At 40.6% G+C, this 27,049-nt stretch overlaps 1 protein-coding gene across 5 annotated transcripts in view; it reads left to right on the top strand.

The window, feature by feature from the left end:
- PATJ (PATJ crumbs cell polarity complex component) overlaps positions 1-27,049 on the top strand; it is a 141,899-nt gene that overhangs the window by 4,908 nt on the left and 109,942 nt on the right. For 4 of the 5 annotated variants that reach the window (XM_063406945.1, XM_063406947.1, XM_063406943.1 and 1 more), the window contains 13 exons: positions 1,072-1,137; positions 1,220-1,386; positions 3,001-3,183; positions 4,485-4,624; positions 6,398-6,587; positions 8,310-8,438; positions 10,061-10,273; positions 12,971-13,073; positions 13,850-13,938; positions 15,193-15,331; positions 20,168-20,244; positions 22,570-22,626; positions 24,058-24,192. In XM_063406945.1, coding sequence (XP_063263015.1) covers positions 1,116-1,137; positions 1,220-1,386; positions 3,001-3,183; positions 4,485-4,624; positions 6,398-6,587; positions 8,310-8,438; positions 10,061-10,273; positions 12,971-13,073; positions 13,850-13,938; positions 15,193-15,331; positions 20,168-20,244; positions 22,570-22,626; positions 24,058-24,192 — 1,644 coding nt within the window. In that variant the 5' untranslated portion in view covers positions 1,072-1,115. The remainder of the gene's footprint in view (positions 1-1,071; positions 1,138-1,219; positions 1,387-3,000; positions 3,184-4,484; positions 4,625-6,397; positions 6,588-8,309; positions 8,439-10,060; positions 10,274-12,970; positions 13,074-13,849; positions 13,939-15,192; positions 15,332-20,167; positions 20,245-22,569; positions 22,627-24,057; positions 24,193-27,049) is intronic. The other variant, XM_063406946.1, reaches the window with a different exon arrangement.

The raw sequence follows: 27,049 nt of genomic DNA, 5'->3' as shown, positions 1-27,049 counted from the left end.
AGCTTTTATATATAGAGAGGGATGTGGCTAGTCTTGTTCCAAAATAATTCCAAATATATTATTCTGAAATTACACACTTATATACTGGATAGAATTAAAATTATGTAAATTGTGCTGTTAAATGGCTGACTTCTTTCAGAGGAGCTTGTACTAAGTGAAGGGATCTTGTTTGGTGGAGCTGCCTTGATAGATCTCAGAATGACAGGCTCCACATCAACTTAATAACATGCAAGCAAGGGTACAAATTTATCATCTCTGCTAATTGCAAGTCTGTTGTTTTTATACTGCCACCTAGGCCTCAGCCCCTGTTGGAGACCTGTTCTATTTGGCACTGTGGAGGAGCTTGATAAAGGATATTCCATTCCTTAAAAGCTTAATAAAGGAGATTTTGTTGTTCACGTATGTAGAAAAGAGAAAAGCAAACACCTGCAGGAGAACAGGCTTCCTTCATCTATTGTAAATCAGGCTGTGATTAGAACAGACCTTCCTCAGGAGTGTGTTGGAATAGGGGTTAATATAGCAAATTTTGGGCTTTAATTCTCTGTTGTCCCATGAGTGGAGGGACCTTCACTGTTTTATGTGGAAACACAAAGTTTCACCTATATTGTCATCCAGCAGGGCTGAACTATCATGATAAGAATACTGTCTACAAACGATCAGGTGGAAAAGTAACTTCTAAATAATAGGGAGATTTTAGCTCTGTGTGTATCTGTGAAGATCACAACTTTAATGTCAATATTCACAATAATTTGGTTGAACATATCTGTGTCTCAGTTTTCCTTTCCAGTTTTTTTTTTCATAACCTGCATTTTTATTCATGTTTGGAACGGTTGTTCATATTCCTTCCTCTATGTGAAAGGAAAAGCATGTGGAACAAGGAAAATCTTGTGGATATGCTGAGGCTATGTTAAGAGCTTTGTTAAATACTTGGTGTAAAAAACTTGGGGTAAATACTTGGGGTAGTAGTATTTTTTATTAAATTCGTTGTAGTTAGCTTAATGTTATTGCATTTATCAAATGTTACTGTTCTGTTTAGATCTATCACTTATTAATCTGATTTTTTTTTTTAAGCCTCAGCTAGGTTATTCTGAGCAATTCCAAAAACACCCCTCAACATGCCCGAAAATCCAGCAGCAGGTACGTGGTCTGAAAATGATTCCTTTTACCAAGCACTGAGCAAAGAAGCTCCATTCCTAACCTGGCCTCGTTTGTGGTGCAGATAAGCAGCAGGTGCTGCAGATCCTGGATCGCCTGCAGGCAAAGCTGCAGGAGAGAAGGGATTCCCAGCACCAGGAGAACCTGGCTGTGCTACGGAACACCCTCAGGAGCCCCCTGTTCAACCAGATCCTGACTCTCCAGCAATCCATCAAGCAGCTGAAGGAGCAAGTGAGTGCAGAATTCCTGTTGTTGGTGTGGTGATAACTCCAAGCGAGGGGAACTCGAGTCAGGATGTGTGGGCGTGTGTTAATGAGGGTGTCCTCATTAATAAGCTGTAATGTGGTGTTGGTGAGTGTTGGGCCTTTTGGTCTTTCTGTGGAGCTGGTGTCTGCAGAGGCTCTGCTGAAATGAGAAGTGGTTTTGCAACAGAGAGGTCACGGGGCAACGTGCTTTGAAAGGGATGCGGGAGAGGCAGGGTTGTGTTGGAAAAACACATCTGCAAAAGACATCAGCTCCAGTATTTGGAGTCCTGAACAGTGTTGGAACTGGGAACCTTTGTTTTTCAGAGAAGCTAAGTGCTGTTTATCAGCTCACTGGCAGCGTTTTTTCTCCCTAAAAAACGACATCACTTAGTTCCTGCTAATTTTTACAAGAATGCTTAACCTGCTTTGGGAAGTAAAGTGTAGAAAACCCAGCCTGAAGATTTCCCAAGCTCTGATGCAGCTGTACCCAACTGAGTTTTAAAACAACTTGGCTTCAGCAGAGGCTGGAACTTGTGTGGTTTATATCAGTTTATTAAGCCAAGTGACACTTGATTTTGTGGGTATGGGCATCTGTGACACAACTGCATGGACAGGTCTCACCCTGCAGTTAAGTCAAAATCATCAGCAAACTTAAAAGCAGGGACTGAGCAGCAGCAACCCCTGTCTGTGCTGTCCCTGTGCCCAGCTGGAATTACAGCAGGGTGGGTGGCAGGGGGACAAGGCTGTCCCTTGCCAGATGTACCACTGGTGGTGGCTGTGCCATTCATTATCCCTCCTTCCCAAGTTCCCACAGCTGCTGCATCCCTTCCTTCCAAGGCTTGGGTGCACGCCCACAGGCTATTAAAAAATATAGGAAAATGCAAATGTATCTAAGAAGTGAGTGAGGCATAGTGGGGTTTGTATTCAGAATGCTCAGAATTGTTGTATCTAGAAAATGCAGGTTTTTTTGAAATTCTATTCAAGTGTGGGCAGCTTTATTCAGGATGGGATTTTCCAGTTTATTATGTCACACTAGGAATATTTTTCATTTCTTCATTATCAGTGAGGACTAGAAGTGCAATTTCTAGCAGTGATAACATGTTGAGTGGTAGTTTGTACCCTAGGCTCTATTTGGGGAGGGGATAATACAAACCAGGCCTCAGGCTCCTGAATGACTCAAAATATTTGAATTTTTGTGCCAAAAACTCTGTTTAGGTTTCCCTAACAGTTTCAGCAGTTCTTGAGAGCCTCTTTAGTGTTTGGTGCTTTTGCTTGTGTTGTTTCTGGAATACCAGGGAGAAAAGAGGATAAGGGACACAGATAGGGAGAAGCATGAAAGAAACAGAGGGAAATGAGTGGAGTAGAAACACAACTGAAACATTCAGAAAACTCCTGAAAAACAATTTAAATTTGATATGGTAGCTTGGTTATAGGTTATATATTAACACTGCCTGATTTATACATGTGAGTATATTTGTGAATGGGCATATATGAACACAGGCGTTTTTGCTCCTTTGGCAGCCTGCAGAAAAAATGGCATTTGTGGAAAACCTTTCTCCTTTTTCAGTAATTTTCTCACACCTTTGTTCATTTTCAACAGCTCAATTACATTCCTCCCAACCGCTCAGTGGATTTTGATTTTACCAAGAGGGGGCTGTTGGTGTTTGCTGACAAATCAGTCACTGCTGGGACACCTTGCACTTCACCTGGACCTAAAGCATCAGCCTTCACTCCAAACCTGGGAGTTAATGAATTTAACATGATCATCCAGCAAATGGCAAGGGTAAGGCTCTAAGGTTTAGTACAGCAAAGTTTTTTCCATCTTGGAGCATTTCATGCTGCTTTTTTTGTTATGTGTCTGGGAGTGTGGGGCCTCCTAACCAGGGGAGAATAGAAATGTTGAAAAACTTTTCCCTGTGGAAGAGAATGTCAGCAATAGGAAGTGGCTTGGTGGCTTGTTTTGTTTTTTAACTTCCCTTGCCAATTTTCTGTTTTACTTTCTACCAAACACACCAATGTAGTAAGGAAATTTCAGTTGCCAGGAAACATTTTTTGGTATTTGATGATACTTAATTGAAAATGGACATTTTCAGCAGCAACTTGTTTTGATAGAGGCACTTGTTTATCAAGTGCATTTTAAATTGGAAATGTACCAACTTTATGAACAGTGCAAAGGATTAAAAGAACTAGCATGTAATATTTCATTTAACTCTTTATCTATGTCTAACTTTGTTAGACAGATGCAGATGTACCAAATTCCCTAAGAATTTGTACAGGTGCAGACATCCACCCATGTGGGATTGGCATTTATACCACAGATGCATTGTTCTAGGTTATTTTGAACCATTAATTTAATTGGTTAGTCATGCCTTTCTATATTAAATAACTGTTGCTAATTGACTACCTTAATGTAGCTGTAATATTTTGAGCATTACTCTTCTCATTAGTGTGTCATTAACTCATCAGAGATAAGATTTAGCAGTAAAGGCTGCACATTATTTGGAATAAAAGAGCTGTGATAGCAGTGCATTCTCACACTAATATTTCCCAGTAAACAACCCCAAAAATCTTGTATTAGAGCTGAAAAACAGTTGCAAAAGCAAACTTTTTTTTTTTACCTTCAAGTGTGAAGCTGCAGGGAGGGGGAAGAAATTGATTTCTTTATTTAAAAGCTGCAGTCTTTTGAACGCACACCTAAAAATCAGCATTAAAAACAAGGGGAGCCAAAAGACAAGTAATTTAGTTCAGCTATACAGCTTTTCCAGAAATCCCGAATATATTGCTCTAGACAGCACTTCGTTCATAGTTTTCATCCAGTTTGGAATTCATCTCATAATGTGAATGAAGTGTGAAAGCAGCTCTTAAATTCCCTGAGGTTTCAGAACCTCAGAGTGCTTGCATATCCAATACATTGCTATATTAAAAATAATAAATGGAGGAGCTTTTATAGAAATAACATACTCGCTGTTTTGCCTTTTGTTTAGTCTTAGGAGGAGAATAATTCTCCCAGTGTTCATAAATTTAACACTGGCTCATTCCATTGCATTGAAAATTAGTGAATCATTTTATCTTCTGTTTTATTAGGGAAGACAAATAGAATCAATAACAATTGATAAACCTTCTGTTGGTGGTCTCGGGTTTAGTGTGGTTGCCCTGAAAAATCCCAGCCTGGGAGAAGTTGGTATCTTTGTCAAGGAAGTCCAGCCAGGAAGCATAGCTGACAGGTGAGCTCTTCATAACTGTGTTGGAAAATCATATTTTCCATGAAGGGAAAAGTCGTGACCTTCACATTGAGAACTCTGTCAGAATAACATGTTTGTCTGGGTTATCTGGTGGGGTATTTTGGTGGTGGTATCTTGAATTCTGGCTCTTCAGCTAAAAGGGACTCATGCTTTGGGGATCAGGTTTTCAGATGAGTTTTAAACATCCGAGCCATTCATAAATGGGATTTCCAGAAATCATGACTCACTTCAGAGAATCTTGAGCCTTGATTAAAAAAACAAAAGAAAACTCAGAAAATAATACAAAGAAAATAAAAATTAGATTCCGCTTTAATTTTTATGCATTGTGTCCCTGAAAGATTTTTATTTTTTGGCCCCCTTTTTCCTTTATTTATGTGCCTCTGACAATGCCCTATTTATAGTTGGTTTTACTGTTTGTTTCCTGTGTAAATTTAGATCCACTCCTCCCGACAGATCCCTGCACAGATGTCATCATAGAATCGAGGCTTGAGGCAGTTTCTTCCTGTATTGTCTGTGGGTTTTCACCCAACAACAAAAGACAAGAGCAATCCTTTAAAAATAAAATGCGATTGTAAAACCGCAAGAGTTGGCATGAGACAAATGCAGTGCCTGGAATTATGTTTCGAGAAAAATGTGTCTAGATTTCAAGTCACTGGTGTCACTTTTTAAATAACACATGTCAGGAAGTGCCAACACAGGATGACAAAAAGAGTGGGGAGAGGTTGGAATGATAATGGCGATGGGCCCGCAGAGAACACACCAGAGAACACTTAAAGAAAAGCATATTAAGGCTCTTTCAAAGTGGAGACAGATGGACTGATCCGGATGTCAAAGGAGGGTGAATATCTCACTTTAGGATTTGATGACCTGCTGCTCACTTTCTTTGATGAGAGAATCTGAAATATGGTTAGTGCTCGAAGAAAGTGATTTCTGGGAAACATCTTAAACGTGGCACGACAAAAAGGAAGTTTCAAATGCCTCGGTTAAGATGTGCGGTTATATTGTTTCGGAGTTTATAAATTTCCCCAGCATGCTTCCCATTTTGCTTCTGAGACAAGATCTCCTGGAGACTTTTTTGGATTCCTACAGAGCTTTGAAGGCAGTGTCTGTCTATGTAACAGTTTGGTCTCGTGCTCGGAATGAATATTTAACAAAGGAGATGAGTGATGGTTTCTCTCTTGTCACAAATCTAAATTCATCACTGGGGTGAATTAACTGTGAAATTTATATTATCTCAAGGTAGCAACTGAGCTGCGTGTTGCTCCAAGAAAGTTTCATGTCTGAAGCTTGATACTGTAAATTTTAACTGAAATATAAATATGCAGCACATCAATCTTTAGATTAAATAGTGATACAAAACAGCATCAAAGCCTGAGTTGTGGATTCTTAGAGATGGCATCATGTAGTGCAAAACATAATGAAGAATAGTTCCTAGTTTATTGTGCAACTACAAAAAACTTCTGCTTTGTAGTTCAATATCATCAAGAAAGGATAAGGGAGCTGCAATTAAATTTTGAATAGAAGCAAAGTAAAGAACTGAGCAAATTTCTGTACCATGACAGAGCTGGAACAAGAACAGTGTGGACTGAGTGCAGTGTGTGAGCTGGTGAAGGCACCCTAACCAGCAGATTTTTAAAACACATAAACATTTAACCTTGCAGGACTGTGTATTTTGCGTGTTCGCGTTTCAGTTACGCGAGCCCGGCGCGAAGTCACTGTGCTGCATTAAAAAATTGCTTTCACTGTTTTGTTAAGGGATCAAAGGCTGAGGGAAAATGACCACATACTGGCCATTAATTGCACGCCATTGGATCAGAACATTTCCCATCAGCACGCCATTGCCCTCCTCCAGCAATCCACGGGATCCCTGCATCTGGTGGTGGCTCGGGAGCCACTTCAAGGGAACAGCAGAACTGCCTTAAGTGATGTAAATCCACCTGAGACTGTGAGTTGTTGTAATACTGTCAAAATCACATTTTGAGATGGGCTGGATTTTTTTTTTTTTCCTGTGGCTCTTAAGTGTTTATGCTAGCAATTTTTACATAGAGGGAATTTTTTCCTTTAATCAGATTTTATATGTGATGACATTTCATTTAGACTCACTGTGTAGTAAGCACAGAGCTTCCATTGCAAAGCTGCACGGAGTTGTTATAAAACAGATCCTGGGTTTTTGTGGGATAGCAGAAGCTTTAGTAGATCACCACATTCTTATCAGCACGGTCTGTTCCGCACAGGCTGGATGAAGCATTTTATGAGAATACCCAGCTGAAACCTGCATGTGCTCAGCAATTAAAGATGCTCTGATTACCTCTTAAAAGAGACTAAACATAACCTGCCGTGGACACTGCTTGAAACAGCCCAACCAATTTAAACTGGCACTGCTCACACCAAAAAAGCCTTGTCTTTGTTTTAAAAAGCAAACACAATTTATCTGTTAAAGAACATCTCAATCCCTGTTTATTTATCAGCTTGTTTTGTTTGGTGGTTTTGATTTGTTTTGTTTTTTTTTTCCATCTGCAAATTTCAGTGATTGGGAAGCCTTTTGTTTTTGTGACAAAGGAGAGCTTGTCACCGGGACATGTAATAAACCAGGGCTGAACTTCCATCTGTGTTCCACCCATATGGTCCAGGTGGCTTCCCTGAATTCGGTCAAACTGCCCACCTAAATCCAGGGATTGCAAGATTGGAATCTGAGTTTATTGTGCTGGTAGATTGTGGTGAAAATCTGGGTAAAAGCAGTGCTTTTCCTTATTCTTAGTAATTATTTCCCTCATGATTATTACAGAGGTAGTGAAATCTGAAGGTTTTAGTGGCTAATCAATATTGTTTATTGCACTGAAAATTTTAAAGAATTAAATTTTAACTGCCTTTTCATTGAAAGATCTGCACTGAACAGACTAACAAAATAAAATACAAATATATATCTCTGAAGGGGGTCCTTAAACTTCTTTTATGATATTTAACTGGCTTTGGCAAAGATTTTCAGTATGCTAATAAATCCTTTATTCACAGAAGACTTAAATCTGCCTCCTTTGCTCCATTTGGGCCTGTATGAGATATTAATCTGACAGAAACATTGGCTGGGTTTGGGTTGCTTAACAGCTTTGTTATTTTCAGATTGTCTTGTAGAACATAAGGTCATGGTAGAGTGTAGCTTAGAAATTTGCTTCCAATCCAGTATGGCAGAATATTGTGCTGTGCTATTAATTCAGTGCTGAATGGGGGTGTTCAGGGCGTGTAAGTGAAATAACAGAAATAAGAATTTGGGCAACGCCAAGTGAAAACTGGGCCCAGTGCAAGCTCCTTGCCTCTGTTTTTCCCTCTTGTTTGCAGTACTCTGGATTTATGAAAATCTGAAAGGATACTTTTCATTTTTGGCCAGGAAAAAATCCTAAAATTGCTTTTTCTTAGTCGAGCTTTTTTCCCTGGCATCCTGTTATCCCGAAAGCGGAGGACAAAAACGTGTGTTTAAAAACAGATGAGAAATCCCAGTGTGCATTTGTGAGGAAATGGAGCCGAGTGAACAAAACCCCACAGACCTCCAGAGCGTGGGGTGGGGTCAGAAAATTGTTCTGATTGATTCTCCTCGTTCCTGCTGCACGTGAAAGCGAGGCACGTTAATGACAGTCCGAAATTTAAAATCTCCCTTTTTTTTTATTAATTGCAGATTCACTGGGGCCACATCGAAGACGTTGAGCTGATTAACGATGGCTCAGGATTAGGCTTTGGAATTGTAGGAGGAAAGTCGAGCGGAGTAGTTGTAAGAACAATTGTTCCTGGGGGATTAGCAGATCGGGTAATTTGTTATATTATGTCACTTCTTGTTTGATTGCAGAGTATAATTAACCGCTTTGGACAGTCTTAAAATAAACTAATATACTTAAACAAAAGGAAGCTGGCAGCATCAAAGTCTGAATGCCAACACGTGCTTTATAAATAAATACCTTGAAGGTGTGATTGAGGAAGAAGTCAGCACCTGATATAAATTGTTTCTCAGACAAGCTTTGGCCTTTGTAACATTGTTGAACATGCAAAAAGTCTGAAAAGTTGCCTGATATGTTTAATACTTTCTGTATTTTCGGCCTTTGGTCAGTCTGGGGCAGGACTCTGTAGAATTTGGCACATTTTGCAACATCTGTAGGGACAAACTCTCCAAGTGAATTGCCAGGCAAGAAAATCTGCCCTGCCAAAGTCACTGCATTGCAAGCTTCAGTTCAGAGACTGGAAATTCCCTGTTTTCAGTGGGGTTCAGTGAAGGGGGATTTGATCCCTGCCTTGCAGCCTGACCAGTTCAGGGACACCCTTGGGTTTGGTGCAAAGCCTTTTGGAGTTGCACAGGCACAGTTTGCATCTTTGATTTTTTGCCTTTAGAGGCTCGGTGCTGAGTGCTGCTACATTTCAGGAGTAGAACATTTACAACAGCAAAACAGATTCAGATTTTTAAAGCGAATTTGGTCATGGTGAGTTAAAATATCTGGGGACTGGAACCCGTGCAGACAAAAGAGAGAGGCAAATGTACTTCCTCTAGTCCAGGATGGAATTAAAAGCTGAAAATTAGGAGAGCTTTACTGGAAAATGTTGGCTTTTTCTTGACAGTCTCCCTCTGAACCTGTGTATAAATGAGTATTTTTTAATTTTTGTCCAACACCTGTTTTGCTGTAAGGAATAAAGTGTTTTGGCTACCAATGAAGCATGTAAGCTAAGAACTCACCACATCATTCTCAGCTGAATGAGACATCATTAAGAACATGTGAAATAATGAGGCATGTACATGTTAAAATTGGATGAGTTTGTAAATGAGTTTGAGTTGGTTCTGGGAATAACTCTGTGATTGCTGTATAAATCAATGCACCAAAGGTGGTGGAGCTGTGCTGATCAATACCAGCTGAGAATTGGGTGCTAGAAATTCCTGCTTGTGATGGAAATGATGATGTAGGTCATGAATCATAATTACCAGGTAAAAAATGGATTGTGTGCAGTCTTGTTACCTTCAGTGGATTTACTCACTCGAGTTGGAGCTGATCACATGAGAAAAAAATTGTCAGGCTAATACAGAAATATGAGGGAAAAACTCTATAAAAACTCCTAAATCAAAATGCTGTGCTTATATTCTAACTCCTGTCTGACGAGGAGTATTCTGTGAACCAGAACACACAACAATCTGTGAGATTATAAAACATTGTTGCTGCCTGTTTTCTCCTAAATGAGCAAAAACAGTGGAAAAAAACCAGCACGTAACTGTGCAAACAAATCCTTGAATTATTTAAAATGTTGCCATGGCTGTCACTTTTTCTGCCACTTTCTCACCTCGGTTCTCATGGCCATGAAATGCCCCTACACAATTTCACTTTTGTGACAGAACAGATACTTTGTGGATGGGCTGGAAACACTTCCTGCCATTTTCTTTGCCTTTTGAAGGACGGCAGGCTGCAGACAGGAGATCACATCTTGCAGATTGGAGGGACCAACGTGCAGGGAATGACCAGTGAGCAAGTGGCCCAAGTGCTGAGGAACTGCGGGAATTCTGTGTGGATGATCGTGGCCAGGGACCCCAGGAGTGAAGCCCAGGAGGCTCCACCAGCCCCCCTGAGCTGGCCAGTCAGCACCTTACCTTCCCTTCAGGATGGAAATGTGAGTATCTGCTGCTTCCTTGGGATGTTTTTAAGTGTGTCTGTGGCTTGTGATCAAAGAAAAAGGAGAGAACGGAGTGTTCTCGGGCCCTAAAGTGCTTCTCCTCTCTTCAGCTTCCATATATCATTTTCCTGTGTTTAAGTGGTCATTGTTATAGCCCTGCCTTCTATAATTTTTCCCTTTTTCCTGTATCTTATTAATACCTATAATCTTGGGATTGGAATGATCAGCTTTACAGAATTTATTTCAGAGTGGCTAATTTAATTACCAAGACCATAAACATTATCGATAAGTGGTACTTTTAGTTCTTCTTCTTAGCTCATTACATTTTTTCTAATCAACCACTTGTAAGGGGATTTAAAACTGGACTGTGAATTTCCCTAGTCTGAAATCCAGAAAGCCACGGCCACACCAGAATTATTCAGCACAATCATCTTTTTATGAAACATAAGTGTAATGTTTTCATAGTCTACGCTACTGCCTGTGATAGGAAATATATCTAAAAATTTTGAAACTTGTTTTAGCAAATCTTATCATGGTCATATCAAAGTCTCTTGTTTTTGAAGTCATTCTTTTCAGTTTTGAGTAATTAAAATCAACAAATGCTACACTAAGTGTACAGTAGGTCTCGAAACATAAACAAAGCTGTGCTTGTGTACCATCTGCTACTACTGTGCTGCTTAGATTTAGGTGTAGAATCTGAGTAGCCTTTTCTTCCTTGTTTAGTTCCTTGAATATGAGTGAGGAGAGCTGGGTTTTTTGTGGTTTTTTTGAAGCACTGCTTTTAAAGGTCAGAGTAGAAGTCACTTTGCTACAAACTCACCTCTTTGCTCACTGGGCACAGTCACTGCAGGGGCAGCTCTGTGTTTTCCATCCCTGGGAAAATGCTGTGGCTGTGTCAGTCGGGGATTTTGGGTCCTTCTCGAGCTCCCTTTCTCCCCAGGGATCTCAGGAGGGATCAGGGCAGCAGCACACGCAGTGCCCAGGAGATGGAAGGGGAGATCTGCATCCCTGGAGTCTCAAACCTGGGCTTGTCCAGCACTCTGAGAAGAGGCTTTCCAAGGGAATCAGCATTATTATGAGGCTCTTCTTTCCTGACTGGATCATATTTTCCAGGACCTGTATTAGGGGCAAAATAACGTGGCCGTGTTTTGTTTCCTCCACAAAATTCTGTTTTTCTCCCTTCCTGTTGTCACTGATCAGCCCTGAGCACTGTGAATGCTGCAGCCTTTCTAAAATGTGATTCCTTCTCAGTGTCTTTTCAGTGTCCTCTGTGTTCCTGCTATGCAGTTCAGAGGGGGAAGAATCATTTTCTGAATTAAATAGTGCCTTCACGTGTAGATTTGAAGAAACTCCTCTTCCTGGTGCCAGGAGAAATTTGCAAAGACAAGATTAGTTGTTAATCTGAATGTATTTATTAATTTAATGATGATTTCAATGATCCACTGTTCAGTTTGTGACGGATTTATAACAGAACTTATCCCTATAATCCAGTTTTTCTCTAGTTTCTGAGTACTTTCACTAGCAGTGAGCTTTGGAATAGAAAATATTTTCCTTTCTTCTTTTTTTGCAAACCAGCAGAAAGACACTTTTAATAGGTGGTTAGTTATTTTCAATTTTATATTCATATTTAATTTTCTTTGAATTTCCTGCAGGAGAGAATACTACTTTTCTTTAGTTTCTCTATTGAAACTACTTCTGTGTGTGGGCACAAAAAACCAATCTTATTATCTGTACTATCCAAGAGACAGAGAGAGCAGTGTGAGCTGCCTGCTTGTGCTGACTGTATTTAGGACTTTGCTCTTTGATTTTTCTGGACTTCATTTCAATTATTTTACATTCTAGCAGGAGTGTTACTTTAGAGAGAAATGTCTGTGGCCAGAGCACTGACTCTGAGGAGCTTTTTGATGGTCAAAACAGCCGAGCTCTCAGGGCCACAGCTCCATTTCAGGTCGTGCTGTGGGCTTGTTTACTGTAGATAAGTGACAGCATCCAAACTTATCTCCACCTCCATCAGCCTCTTATGGAGCAGGGGAGTTGGAAGGCATTTAATGAGCTTAATGACTTTGCTGGTGGAGGGAGGTGTGTGTGATGAGGAGATAGTGCCCATCGATTTCTCTTCCATTGAGAAGTGAAATAGCTATGGCTGCAACTCTGGGCTGCTTTTAATATGGGTCTTTCCAAAGCTGATACTTGGCAAGCATTTGATTGAACTTCTCTTTTTTCACTCCCTTAAGAAATGTTTTCCATTTTCCCAGTCCGTTTTTTGCTGTTGGCAGTGACAGGATCCCTCTTGATTTCATCGCTTTAACAGACCTTACTCTCATCATCTCCTTTTTGATCTCATTGCTCTGTATCAGATTACAGAAAGCAAACAACTCTATGTATTTTAATTTATCCTTTGCAATCCCAGATTTATGTGCTTGATTGTTTTTCTCTTTTGGTCTCACCAGTGTCTTTACTGTTCCCTGTTTGAACTCTTGCCTTGCAGTTCTGATTTTTACTGGTCAGAGCAGAGTTGCACAGACATCCCAGGGCCAGCTTTGTAGGGACTTCACAAATGAATTTACATTGCATTTAAACAAAAGGAAAAACAAAATCACTTCTCACTTCTGAAGGTCTGAACTAACCTGCAATATTGTAATGGCACTGAGAAATTTTGAGGGGTTTTTTTAATGCTTTGTGCTTTATTTCTAGGATAATGACAACTTTTTTGACACCTATGACGTTGAACTTATAAAAAAGAATGGGCAAAGCCTGGGAATAACAATTGTTGGATATGCTGGCACATGTGATATAGGTGAGTTGTACAGGATTTAGGAAAATGTTGGACAGGGGCTCCTCAAATACCCTTTAGTGACCATGGGGAAAATGAGTAGCTCCTACCTGTGCTAGGATTTGGAGACATGGTATTCATTAGAATTACACATCAGCATTTCATATTTAGTGAGAATTTGTGAAAGGGAAGTGTTAGTGTTTCAGGGTTTTTTAAATTATTTTTTTCTTTGTTTTTATTTCCTTGTTCTCATTGGGAGTTAGAATTAATAATCAAACTGCAAACATGACAAAGGACAGCTTTTCTGATTTCCACGTTTCTCTTTTCTTTTTTTTTAAAAAAGAAAAATCCTTTTTCATTAAGACTTAAAGTACTAAATTCTTCAGCTGTAAGATGATTGAAGTCCTGATCAAAGTCTTTAAGCACATACTTTACTTTTAGCTTAGTTAGTCCTATTGAAATCAAACGCAGCATGGATTTAAGTGATTGTGGTTTAAAGCCTGGGTAAGCACAAGGATGAATCCATGGAGGAGGTGGCCTTTTGTGAGCCATTTTAAGGAAAAAAATTGAGGTCAGTGTACAGGTGGTTGTGTCAGTGCTGGTTTGGTTTTTTTTCCACCAGAGATCCTCAGTTTTGTGTCAGGCTGTGGGAGTGGTGACGTGCAGATGGTGGTGGTTTACAGAATCATCACTTCATGGGCAGAAGGAAGTGTGTGAAAAAGGCTGGAATTAAAAACCTTAACAAGAAAAGAAGCAGATTAGGTTAATGCAGTGACTTATTTCTCTTCACCTCTCAACAGAACCTTCAGGGATTTTTGTGAAAAATATAATTCCTGGTAGTGCTGCCGACCACAATGGCCAAATTCATGTTCATGACAAAATTGTTGCTGTAAGTAAAATCCTGTGCTTATATATTGCTGTAGAACTAATACATTTCTCATCTCTGTTAAGAGAACAACATAGTAAAGCCTTCCTAAAATTAATTAAACCTCCTATGCTTTGCAGAAGAAATAATTTGGTGGTTTGTGTTTGTTTAGGTAGACTTGTGACAGAAATGAGCTTTGGCTTGCTGTGGTTAAAGTATTATTTTATATTCAAAGAAGCAGTAAATAGTAGTTAACTGTGAAAGAGGCAAGCATTTGGATTAAAGTGTTTCAGAGTGGAGAATCTTGGCTTTTGGCCTGCAGTAAAGATGAGCAGCATTAACTTCTACTTGAATTGAATGTGATTCGGGGATTGTTAAGATCCTGCAAGATGTGGCACATTGTTTGTGTTCCTTAATGGCTGTGTAGTGTGGATACAATCGAAATGTTAATGGTCACAATTTAGGTTTAAAAGCCCAAGCTTTATGTGTAGAAAAATGGAAAAAACCATTGAATAACAGTGAATTGAATAATAGCCAATTTTGCATTCACAGCACAAGCAGGAATGAATTCCACAGTCTTTTTGTTTTAAGAGATAATATTTATAGAGATATGATTTTAAATTGCTTTTAAAATATGTGCCATGCCAGACCTTCCAAAGTCAGCTTCTCCTCTGTGAGAGCAAAAATTAATATAACCTTTTATCTGCAGGAAAGGCCCTATTGATGCAAGATCTGACAGTGAGGTGAACAGAGTATTTTGGGTGTAAATTAAAATATCTGATAATGTAAGAATTGGGCTGTTTAGGGTGGTTTGGTACAAAGAGTTGTTTGTAGAGGCTTGTGTGGGGCATGTTAGAAATCTGTGAGAAAACCTGCAGTGATAATGAAGTGAACAGAGTTCTAGGCTGGATACTCTGCTTGGAATCTTCATCCACAGTCCCTGTCAAGGTGGTTTTGGTAAGCAGAAAAAAATGTAAGGAAAAATCTGTGCATACTTGTATCAGGCTGGTAAATTCTGTTTTGTGGTTGTCCCCATGAAAACAGGAAGAAAAAATTGCTGTTGTGTTTCCTTTTAAAATGCATTTTGGAAATAAATTCTCATCAGTGAAATGTAACAGATTTAATGAGATTGTTTTGCAAATATTGCTGTCTTGGGAGAGTAACCCTGTAATTCCTGCACTAAATAATGTGCCTGTTGCTCACAGCCTATGGCACTCCACAGCACAGCCTGAGAATGCAGCACAATTACTGATTTTTGGTACAATTTTCTTGTTTTAGGTCGATGGAGTCAACATACAGGATTTTACCAACCAAGAAGTGGTAGAGGCACTGCGAAACACGGGACAGACCGTTCGTCTCACCTTGCTCAGAAGGAAACCTTCCTTTACTGTTTCTTCAGGAACTCCTTCAGGTAGAGGTAATTCTTTCTTTCTAGCAACTGATTTTATTTTTTCACTCAATGTACAGTTACCTCATTTGACAGTTTAGGACTGGATGCCACAAGATCCTCAGTTTTTTTAAGGGTGCTCTGTAGAAAATTAAGATGCTTAAAGGAGGAATGGAGAGAAACTAAAATGAGAGATTCAGGAAAATTCAGTGCAAAACTCCTGTGTAACCCCCCCACCAAAAAAAAATGGAATTAGTGAGGTGGTGCTACTACTTCCTATATTTTGCAGCCTGTGATTTGGGGTTTTTTCATCTGTTTTCACAGTGCAGGCAACTGTTGCAATGTTTGTGTCCCCTGGAGCTGTAGGGACAGAAATTAGTGTGGGCACTAAGAATGAGGGAAAACAAGAACAAAAGGATAATATCCACAGTGAGAAGCAGCAGAGTCTACATCAAGCAGGCAGATAGGATATCTTGCAGTGCCTCTTCTGAATCTGGTTAAAGGCTACATCTTTAATCCATTTTCAGCACTGGTGGGCTGTCATGGCTTACTCCACATTTAACTTTTGCCCTGCAATGCTTTCTGAAGTCAGGCTCTACCTCTTGGCTGTGACCAGCTCTTTCTCCTCACCCTGTCCCCAGACTGTAGCACTGTCACAGGTCTGCTGAGAGTGGATTCTGTGAGATCTCAGGGCCTGTAATTCTCTGGATCTTCTTCTTTGCATAAAATTTGCCCTTCCCCAGTCAGCAGTGGTCCCCTTTGTTTGGGAAGGTTTTTTTAAGGTTACACTCAGTGGAGATGCAGCTCTTTCAGCACTCAGGAATGGCTCTCATGAACTCTGCAGAGCTGAAAGCCTCCAGCTCAGAGGTTCCTCTTTGTGGTCTGGTCCTGCACTGATGACCTGAGGTGTCCTGCCTGCAGTTTTCTCCTGAGAGAGACTTCATTTATCATCCTCCTGTGCTGCCAGGGCCCTGCCCCAGCCTGCTGGGTGAGCAGCATCAGGAGATGGGACTCCAGGAAATTCATATCTATTTCCTGATCAGTGTTACCTCAGTCATACCCATTTTCATGGCTGGACTTGACAATCTTAGAGACCTTTTCCTGCCTTAATGATTCTGTGATCTTCCTGCCCTTATACATCTTAGACTCCTGCAGATTATTTTATTAATGTTCTTCTGGTTTCCTGTACCACATCTCTGACCATGCTGCAGTCCCCTCTTTTGGCACTGCAGTAGCTTCACCAGAACTCGTGTCTTGGGTGTAAAGACCCAATAGCTGGAGTTCAGAAAAGGCATTTTTTTTAAACACAAGGCATTCAGACACAGGGGAAGGTCACAAAGGAATGGGCTGCTCTGGGTTTTAGCTGACTGTGAAACCAAGGCTGGAGGTCTTTCCAGAATCCTCAATTCCCCCACAGATTTCTGGGCTCCTCTACAGGAACTTCTGGGTGAATTTATACAGCTTGTGTTAAAGTCAGCATAAATTATCCTTATGCCTTGTAGTTTCTAAGATATGTAGATGTAATAGAGGATTCTAAATTACGGCTGTCAATGAATAGCAATTTTGCTGTGATTGTTGAAGATCTGTCAGTATTAAAGACAACCTGGAAACGAGAGAAATGTAGCAGTTCCTATATTCCATTCTGTTTTACTTTTCTGTCCAAGCCTTGCAACCAGACATCCTTTGTTGTGACTTTTGCATGTTCCCAGAAACAGGAAGCCAGAACACAGAGGTGGTTGAGTAGCTGAGAGTTGAGGTTCTCAAAGCATTGTTTTGCTGTGACAGAGGCTGGAAAAGAGCAACACTTTGTCTGTCCTGTGTCATTTACCCAGCTTGGTTTTTTTTTTTACTGTGGAACTTCTATGCATATTTTACTCCTGCAGAAATACAATGTATGAGATTTCACCTTGGAACAGAATTTAATGGCCAAGTTTAAATTCCAAAGATAGGTGCTTATTTTGGATGTGGTGATGGGCACTTCGTTATAATGGTGCTAAAGTAAATACTGTTAATTTAAGGCTCTGACTAAACTCTGGAAATGCTTTTAGAAGTTTAATCTAAAAGGTATGTTTTATAAAACGGGTATTACTTCCCTTTAAGCCCAGTTGTGTGAAATTCTTATTAAACTGTGTTTCCTGGGGAGGTATTAAATAGTAATTCTGGCCAGGCAAAGCCACGCTGAAGCAGCTCTGGTACAAAGGCAACAGGGTTTGGGCTGCAACGTGCACGAGGCCTGAAAGTCTGTGCTAGCAGAGGGCAGGCAATGAATTTAACAGCTGCCTCTGCAGCCTGGGCAGGGCTGCTCCATCCTGCCTTGCAGGAGTACTCAGAACCCACAGGGACAACGCTGGCAGTCAGGAATTTAAGAGAAAAAAAGCCCCAGCAGTGGGGCAGGTGAAGGCAGGGCTTTAATGAAGAGCACAGTACACACCCTTGTGTAGTAACTGTGTGAGAGCAGGAGGAAGCTGTGAGAAAAAAAGATCCCAGTTTGGAAGAAGCTGGCAGTTTTGAGGAGAAAAGATGATTTTTACAATACGTTTGTGGTTTCTTCTCTATGCTTGCTAATTAGAAATGAAAAACTGCCTGGAAGCGCAGGCAGAAGGACAGGCTAAATATGCTGAAAAGTTGTTGCTAATGAAAGCTGTCCCTGGGAAGTGTTTTCATTTCTGAGGCCTTACACATTATAGAAGACATGGTACATATGTCAGGTCATGAGGAATTCAGCTGGATGAGAGACTAGAAAGAAATTTCCTATTAGCTGCCATGTGGAAAAAGCTGTTTGGGGAAAAAGGAACATTGTGAGTGAATTGAGGGATGCCACTGGAATTGCATATACTCAATCCAAATCCCTTCAGCCCACATTTCCACAGTTCTAAGGAAGTTACAAGCAGAGACTTCAAAGTGTATTTGAAAGAAGGAAAGGGGGAAACTTCAAATGGAGACGTGCATCAGCACCTGCTCTGAACAACTCGTAGATTTTGGTAATGTGTTTTGGAAGTGACAAAAAAATCTGTATTCAGCCAGCTGAATACAGCTTACAGTTGCTGAACTGAACTTTGAGCTTGACCCTGAGATTCATTACTCCTGGTGAACCTTAAAATCTATATTTGGGGATTACAGGTGCTTGGGTCCTGTGTGTTCACACTGTTGTGACTCTGTAATAGCAGAAAAAGAGACTCAGGAATTTCTGTCCCTCTGCTTTTCTGCAAATGGGAGGAGCAGAAGAATGCACTGGTGTTCTGGTTTTGATACAGCTGAGAAGTAAAGACAGTGATCAGCCTGTGCTTGACAATAAGTCACATATTAGAAACTTTAATTTCCAATTAAGTTCAAAAACCTTAACTAGCAGTTGAGAATTTTAGGACAATTTCACTTCCCATTATTTCTTAAGGAGATAATTAATTTCAGAGGCAACTGTGTTCTGTATTTACAAACCCAAGTTTTTAATCTTGGTGGGTGTGGTTTTGGTAGCAGAAAATAGCTATCAGGATTGCTGGAGTTCTCAGATATCTGTGTCTGCTTGAGCCTGCAGGTTGAAAATCCTCTGGATATCTCCAAGTGACCCCTCAGTTGTCAGGCTCTGAGCAGTGTGGCTTCTCAGTGCAGATCAGGCACAATTTGCCTGTCTGGCATGGCTGAAAGTGAGCTGGAGAGGTGCAGGGGTGGGCTGTGCTGTCGTAGAAGTAAACTTCAGTTTATTTTTATTGAGTGGGAAATTTCAAAGTTCCAGGAGTGTGTGATGAGGTTGTGTTGCAGAGCTTTGTCTCTGCAGTCTGCGGAGGTGTTGAAAGCAGAGGCAGCTTGACAATGCCATTTGTGCAGGCTTTTGCTCCTAGGTGGGCTCCGAGTTCCTCGTGGTGTCTTCCCAGTCCCCTCCTGAGGTCTTTTACTCCCTGTCAGTGTGCAGGACCTGAGCTTGTGCTTCACATTCTGAATTTCAGGGCGACGCAGCAGCAACGCCGAGTGCAGGCATCTGACAAACTGCTGCAGTCATTCATGGGGGAAAAATATAAAAAAACAACCCCATTTTTTGGGAATTCAGCCCCCAGATGCTGCTGCTGTCGCTGCTGGTTGGAATTTGCTGTAGAGCTTGATTCTTACCAGTTACACATTGCTCCAGCTTGGAACTTTATATGTGAGCTGAGCTTCTGGCTGAGGTCAAACGCAGGGCAGCCAGTCATTTTCTGCTGTCTAGCTCTGTCAAATTGTCTTACAGGACTGTAACCAACTGCCTTGGTTGCATAAGTAAGAAAGCTGAAAAGATATAAATGTCAAGATAGCCAAGTTCCCACGGAAGACTGGTTTCGAACTGGAGCTTATATTAAAGCTCATGTTACTTACTGGCCTAATTAAAGTAGACAAGGCTTTATACCTGCCAAATGTATAAATAAAGTCTGTGCCTGCATTGTGCTGACACAGCCCCTCGATAACAGCAGTATCTTGTCAGGTGTTTTCCTTCTTAAGGGGGCTCATTTGGGTGGGAGATGATGTTTCCCTGGAGCGGGAAGCGTTTTTTTAACGGCAACAAATGATGAAGTCGTGTGAAATTTGTTTTGCAGCCTGAAAGAATGATTTATTTACAGAACTGCGTGCTACAGAACTCACATCTCATCACCAAGCATCACCTCTTCTGCCTCTCAGCTGAATAAATCACACTTTTACAGGAGCTGACATTTTGCATTGTTTTCCTAAGAAAGACATTTTTGATTTGTGCTGTTTGATAGACTCAGCTTAATGCACTTCCCTTTTGGGGATTATTCCCTCTAATCTTTTATTTACACTGAATTTTTATTGGAGTGTTTAGAAGTAAATGCACTTCTGAATGTACAATATGCTTGTAAATTTAATATTCACTTTTGTATTTAGGAAGAGTCCCACTCCCTCCAGCACATGAGCTGAAATCCAAATGGGAAAACCTGCTGGGACCAGAATATGAAGTTATGGTATGTTTTATTTCAATAAACTACATCCATGAATGTTATTTCTTTAAATTACAGATCTGTGAGCTTAGCATTACAGGCTCTTTATAGAACAGTTCAGTGTTTGGAACAGATCAGTAACATCAAATTTTCTTTCCTGTAACATCAGGGCTGAAATGTTATAATGACTTGGGGGGTTTGTTGCCCTTTTATTTTATTCTGTTTATATAGATAATATTGTACAAATACGAGACAGTAACAGTGATTTAAGGAAATCGGCTGTCCTGTTAAATCTGCATCACAGCAGCCACTTAAAATATATGGCATTTTTATTATTTCATTCATGATCCATTTGTTTTACTGGGCACTGAATTAAAAAAAAAATCTCAGGATAGAGCTTCTGTTTTCAGAAGGATCTTACCATTTGATCTGAAGAATGAAAGAATGATTTTCCAACATGCTGGGAAAATACAAAGCAATTCTCAATAGTGTAACTTTTTGGTGCTGGTGTCTAGTAGATATTTCTTCACTTCATATTAAATAATTGCCTAGCAGAAGATTGTTTTGATGGATTGTCACGAGAAGTTGATGGAAATTGTAATTCCTTTGTGCTTTTCAGTGCTGGGTGAGTACAGATAAAAGACTCTGGACAGCGTTTTTTCCAAAGCCTTAAAAAAGCCTCACCACCACCAAGAAAACGCCCTGTTTGTCTTTGCAATGCTTGTCCAGTTGATTTAGAGACACTTATTTTTACTACTTGGAGTAGCCATCCTTCCAGTCACTCGCTGGGAGATTTAAAGGAGCTTTAAGAATTGCCTTGAGAAACTCTCTTCCCTTCTTTCCATTAGCACTCCTTTAAGGTCTGAGCCTCGTGTGAGATTCTGTACGTGATGCAATAAATCTGTTGGGCTGCCCACTTCAGTTGCTTGCTATTCCCACCCTTGCATTTCCAGGGGCTGATATTACCTCCCTGAGCACTCTCACACTTCCCACAGAGGATGAAATCCTGCTTAGCTGGTGAATCCAACCATTCCCAATCCTTCTCTGGCTGCCAGTGGTGAAATGTCAGCAGTGAAAATGTTGATGATGGGGCCTCTTGAATAATAGAAGGAAACTCTCCTGCCATCCCACTTTGAAAGTCATTTTTTGGTTCTTGGCTGCCTGTGCCTCCCTCCTGTGTTCAGCAATGTCCAGTTTGAGTCCAGCCAGTCCCTGTGTGCCACCATCCTCACTCAGCCCCCAAAACTCACCCCCAAGGCGCCCCCAGGATTCCCTTAGGAGTATTTATCTTGAGAGGAAACAGCTCTTTAAAGAGAGGGGTTGGTGGCCCTGGTGGCGCCTGTGCTGCTGGTCCTTTTTGGTGCCAGTGGAAGGATCCTGAGCAGGGACCCTGTGATGTCAGTCAGGCTGAGGAGTTACCTGTCCTAAATCCATTTAGTTACATGCATGGGCATGAAAAGGGCTCTACCTGTCAGGAAAACCCCCCTGAGTACTGGCAAACAACATGCTGGAAGCCCTGTTCAAAATTAATCCAAAAGATAAGTCTAATCTTTATCAAACTAGAATTTTTCAAAGAAAAGTTACCTGATGTTTTTTGCAGGGCTCTGTTTTTTTCAGATCTACCAAGTGTAGCTTTCCTTTAAACATCCAACTTCAGTGTCCCAAATTCCAACCCTGGGCCATAGATTAGAACTAAATGATCTTTTAAGTTCTCTTCCAACCCAAACCATCCTATGATTTTGTCTTAATTACATTTAAAATTGGACTAAATAACCTTCTAAGGTTACAGATAAATCTGTTACTCTAAGGAGGGACAACACAAGAAAAGACACTGAAAGGATTTCCTGTTCCCGGTTTAAATAACCCACTTTCCATTCCCATTTGGTAATTAAAGTTATGTATTTCAAGCCATGTTAGAACAGAAGTTGGTGGGTTAGTCTGGATGGGAGATGGCTGCACCATAGCCCGAGGTAACAACTTAAGCTGTCATACTTTCAAATTCTGATTGGCAACTCCGTGTGGGTATTTGTGTCAAACATAATGGCATTTTGTGCTTACACAGGATTACTGAACTTGACTAAAATTGGCATTTGGGCTCCGGGAGTAGGATAATATTGGAGTCTGCTAATAGTGCATAATCACCACATTCCTACTTGTAAATGTTCTGTGCCTGAAAGATTTTTCTAACATTTGTTTAAAATTATTTTGCATCAATGTGACATTGTTGAAGTACGGTTTATTTTGCTCACGAGTTGGGGTTTGGGGTTTTTCTTTTGGCCAGAATTTCATCGTTCTGGTAAAGTCTTTATTGTCCCACTGTTGAAAAATGTTCTGATGTCCAATTTTTAGGTTGTGAATGTGGATATGCCCTTTAGAGACGACTCAGAGCTCCAGAAGTACTCTAAGGTAAGGCTTAACAGGGTGGTTTGCTTTGTGATGTATGTTGGCAGAGTAATCCTGGGAGGGCATGACACAATTCCAGATGTGTTTCAGGAATTTAGTGGGTTTGTGGTTCTATATTTAAAAGAAAAAAAGGCTTTTTTTGCCTATTCTTTGCAGAATAAGCAATATTCTGCTTATCTCCTGGACTGATCCAATACCTTTTCATTGCACAGGCAAATGAACCTTTTAGCATCATTACCAAACCCCCACCCAACCAAGAAACACTCTCAAACCATGCACAAAACCCCTAAATTTTGGGGTACTTCATAGCACAGCATGGAGCAGAGGTTGAAACTCTGCTGAACAACTCCTTTGTCCCACAGAGGATTTTCCTGTAGTGATCCTGGCTCAGGGAAAGGGATGTGCAATTCATTTAAATTGTCAGATCTTCAATTAATTTCACTTCCAAGAGATTTTCAGGATACCTATGTTAATATTGTGGAAAAGGGGTTTTTAGAGGTGATGTATTTATATATTTGTGGGGACACCTCAGTGGGGAAGGGCCATGAAGTCATGATCAGACACAGCTCTGAAGGAATGCTGTGGATCAGTGGATTGCTCCTTTTGTTTGAATATCCAGAATAATTTGGGAAGCAGGACAGTCACTGTTTGAGCTCCAGGAATAAAAAGCCAGAAAATGTCCAAACTGAAGGAGCAGCTTCTGCTGATCATCTCTTCCCCTAAATTGTCATAATTTCTTCTGCTTTGTCTGGATAGTCTATCACTTTTATTCTACTTTTCCTAATATTAGCAGACTTAAGGCACTGAGGGTTGGAATTTTCCTAGAGAAAAATCCCAAATTCCCAATGGGAAAAGCCTGACACAAAATCAGTGATTTCCCCTTGCAGAAAAAATTATGTCAGTTTTAGTCACTATTTATTAGGACACGTTGTGGATATTTTTTCTACCTTGAAGTCGTATAGCTCCCAGAGGAGTCAGACAGCTGATCCTGTGGTGAGATTTTAGGGCAATTATGGAATTTATTTTATTCCTTTTTTTATTTCTATTTCTTTAATTTTTCATGGAAGAGGGGTTGGAACTGGACGATGTTTAAGGTCCCTTCCAATCCAAACCATTCTGTGATTTGTTGACAACTCACCTTTTGGGTGGTACTTCCCTCTGTATTTTTCCCCTTAAGTTTAATTATTGTTTAATTTAATTTAATACAGTTCAAATTGCCTTTTCCCCCAAAGAGCAGAGGTTGTTTTTATTTGTGCAACCAGTTTATAAAGAGAAGTTGTGGACAGTTGTGCTGTAACACAGGTGAGGTCACTGTGAACATTTAATCATCTTACCGTGGGTTCGTTTTGGTGAGCTGCTGAATCCTAAATCTGTTTTTATCGTGGTAGATAAAGATTTATACTTAAATATTCACTTCTATTTCTGTTTTGGCAGCTGTTGCCCATCCACACTCTAAGATTAGGAGTTGAGCTGGACACTTTTGATGGACACCATTATATATCATCCATTGCTTCAGATGGCCCAGCTGCAGCCCTTGGTCTTCTGCAACTGGAGGATGAACTTCTGGAGGTAAAAAAATAAAACAGAACCCCCACAAAAATAAAAATGATGTCATTCCTGTTTGTTTGGCATTCTTAAAATGCTTCTTTTAAGTTCTAGCTTGGCTGCTGTGTGTGCAATAGAGTTATTTAGTTGTGGAAGCAGAGTTGTGCTTTGGAATTCAACTTCATTTTCTTCACTGTTCCCTTCTGCATTTAGGGACAAAAGATCCCTAATTTTTTGTGACCTCTCAATGACTTCATGGATATTTTTTCTGAAATGTTTTAACATGAGTATCAAGAGTTACAAGGGCAGAGATAATATTATGTGTTGATTTATTTGTAGTCCTGTGGCTCAGTCTTTTGCACAGTTTGGCTTTAGCTTTTGTGGTGGATAATCTTTCTGAATATTTGTCACCCCTAAAAAATTTACAACAGTCTTAGGAACAGTGGTTTCAGTTACACAATAAAACTTTTTTGTTGAGTGTTGAAAGATATTTGTGTATATGAGCAAATACATCAGTTTGTTTAAATGTGTATGAAGAGGTACTGGGGCAGTTTTGGAGTTACTAGAGTCACACCAGACCTATTTGCTCAAAATAGGCTCAAAAAATAGTTATTTGATAAAAAAATTAAATTAATTCCTATTTTGTGTGTCTGCGTGTACATGTATCCATTGGTATCTCAGCCTGCAAGTGAAAAGACATTAATTTCGTATTGCATGCTTAGTCCTTGTGGAATATTTTGATATTTGAACCTTTTTTTAGTGGCTGCAGAGAACATTTAATGGAAACAGAATTAGGCCTTCTGAAAGATTGATTTGTTAGGTGTACAGCTATTTTGCTTTTACTCCTTCACCCTCCAACATCAAAAATTCATACTGATATTACTAAGACCTAAAACATTTTCTTACTGCTTAATGGAGGAAATCTTGATTCCTGAAGGAAGGGATTAATGGAATGCTGGAAGTGTCATTTAAATTGCTTGGCCACTAAACAACAAAAAAATTTACACAAAAAGCAATAATGCAGTGCTGTAGAGTAACTTAGGAAACTTTAATTGCGTGTATTTAACAGTTTTATGTATTACTCTGTACTCAGAATTAAGTTCACAGGTATGTCCAGACCTAGTGAGTGTAAATTTTTGCTACTCTGTCGTTGGGAAAAAAACCCCAACAAAATAAAAATGTGCTCTGGGGCTAAAGCTGTAAGTGCCAGTTTAGCCCAGAGTGTGTTTTTGCAGCCAAGTTATAAATCCCCTTAAATAGGGGTTTGCAGTGGAAAAAGTGACAACTCCATTCCCCAAACAAGCAGCCTTACCTGGGCCTGATACATTTGGGATTGAAATATGATCAGCAAGGATTTTATTTTATTTCTTTTCAATATACAGTGAGGTTGAATGTTGATTATTTTTAATGATGTGTTTGAATTATGACAGATAGCACGATACCCTGCAATGAAGGGCAGGGTTTCATTTCAGCTAATTCCATTGTGGTCTTTTTTAGGAGTAAATCGCTTTTTTGTACCCTTTTGTTGTATAATTTCCCAGCTGTTTGAGGGCTGATGTGCTGAATGAGTGGGTGTAGGGCACCTTGCCTGCTCAGAGCTGGTTTCTGGCAGCTGCAGGAGGAGAAATGGGAGTCCCCAGCTCTGCTGGAGGGGTGCACAGCAGCTCTTCCCCATCCATCACACGATGCTGAGAAGTGCTGGGAGTTTTCCACCACGCCGCCACTCTCCAAGCATTAAAAAATCCTTACACATAGATCCTCCTGCTTAAATAATTAACTAATGGATGAGGCTGATAGCTCAGCACTTGCTGTAATTCTTGCAGGAAAAGCCCAGGGCAGTTTGTCTTGCCGTGGTGGAGGCCAATCCCACCACTCTCAATTTTTCTGCTTGGCTGGGATGTGGAGTGTGAGAGGAACTCTGTGTTTCCCAGCAGAGCAAACTAAATTTACACTGCAAAAAGCACAGAGTGGGGGGAAGGAGAAGTAGAAGTGATCAGGAAGCAAATGTTGGCTAAAGTGGGATTGCTGTGGAGCCCTGCATAAGATTGAATCCCTCTAATCAGCAGGATCTGGGAGGTTTATGGAGAGGCTCTGCCTCAAGTGCAGACGTACAAAGGTGTGTCCATGTCTGGTGAACGTTTCCATGCTCTGATTTTATAGAGTTAGATGAGGGTTCCTTTGCAGGTGGGTATGGAGGGAAGCACTGAAGGTCATCCTCAGTTATCCCCCCTTGCTGTGCCCTGGTTCCTGCCGTGGGGTGACTTGGATGAGGTGCTGGATTCCCAAACCAGTGGCTGCACTCCAGCAGTGTGGACATTTGGTGGTGAGAGGGGCTTGAGGCAGCCTAAAAGAAATCCCTGGCACACACGAGGTGTTGGGATTGAGTTCACAGCACTAATTGGGTTAAACCCCTGCTCTTTTGGGGCTGCAGTGCTGCTTAACAGATGTGATGTGTGACACCAGCTGACATCCTGCTGTCCTTGTATTTAGGGACACCCCTGGGGTGTAAAGAGAGGAACCCTCAGGGTATAAAGGTTATAAAACAGGTGTAAAAGAGGATGAATCGCTCTTTTTTTCCTGCAGAAGTACAATCACAGAGTGACAGAATGGTTTGGGTTGGAGGGGACATTAAAGCCCATCCAGTTCCACCCCTGCCATGGCAGGGACACCTTCCACTATCCCAGGGTGCTCCAAGCCCTGTCCAACCTGGCCTTGGACATTTCCAGGGATGGGACAGCCACAAAAAGAGTGCAACTGCAGTATCCCATTTTTAAAGCACCATTATCCCTCCATGCCTCCATCCCTCCATCCATTTTTTTTCCTGTTTCAAAGTCTGTGGTTTAGAACATCCATTATCAGTGCTCTGTTATCACTCACAATC

Source organism: Prinia subflava, chromosome 10 (genome assembly GCF_021018805.1).
Source record: "Prinia subflava isolate CZ2003 ecotype Zambia chromosome 10, Cam_Psub_1.2, whole genome shotgun sequence".
NCBI lineage: Eukaryota > Metazoa > Chordata > Aves > Passeriformes > Cisticolidae > Prinia > Prinia subflava.
Note: the sequence above shows the minus strand (reverse complement) of the source record. Positions and strands in the feature narration are given on the sequence as shown.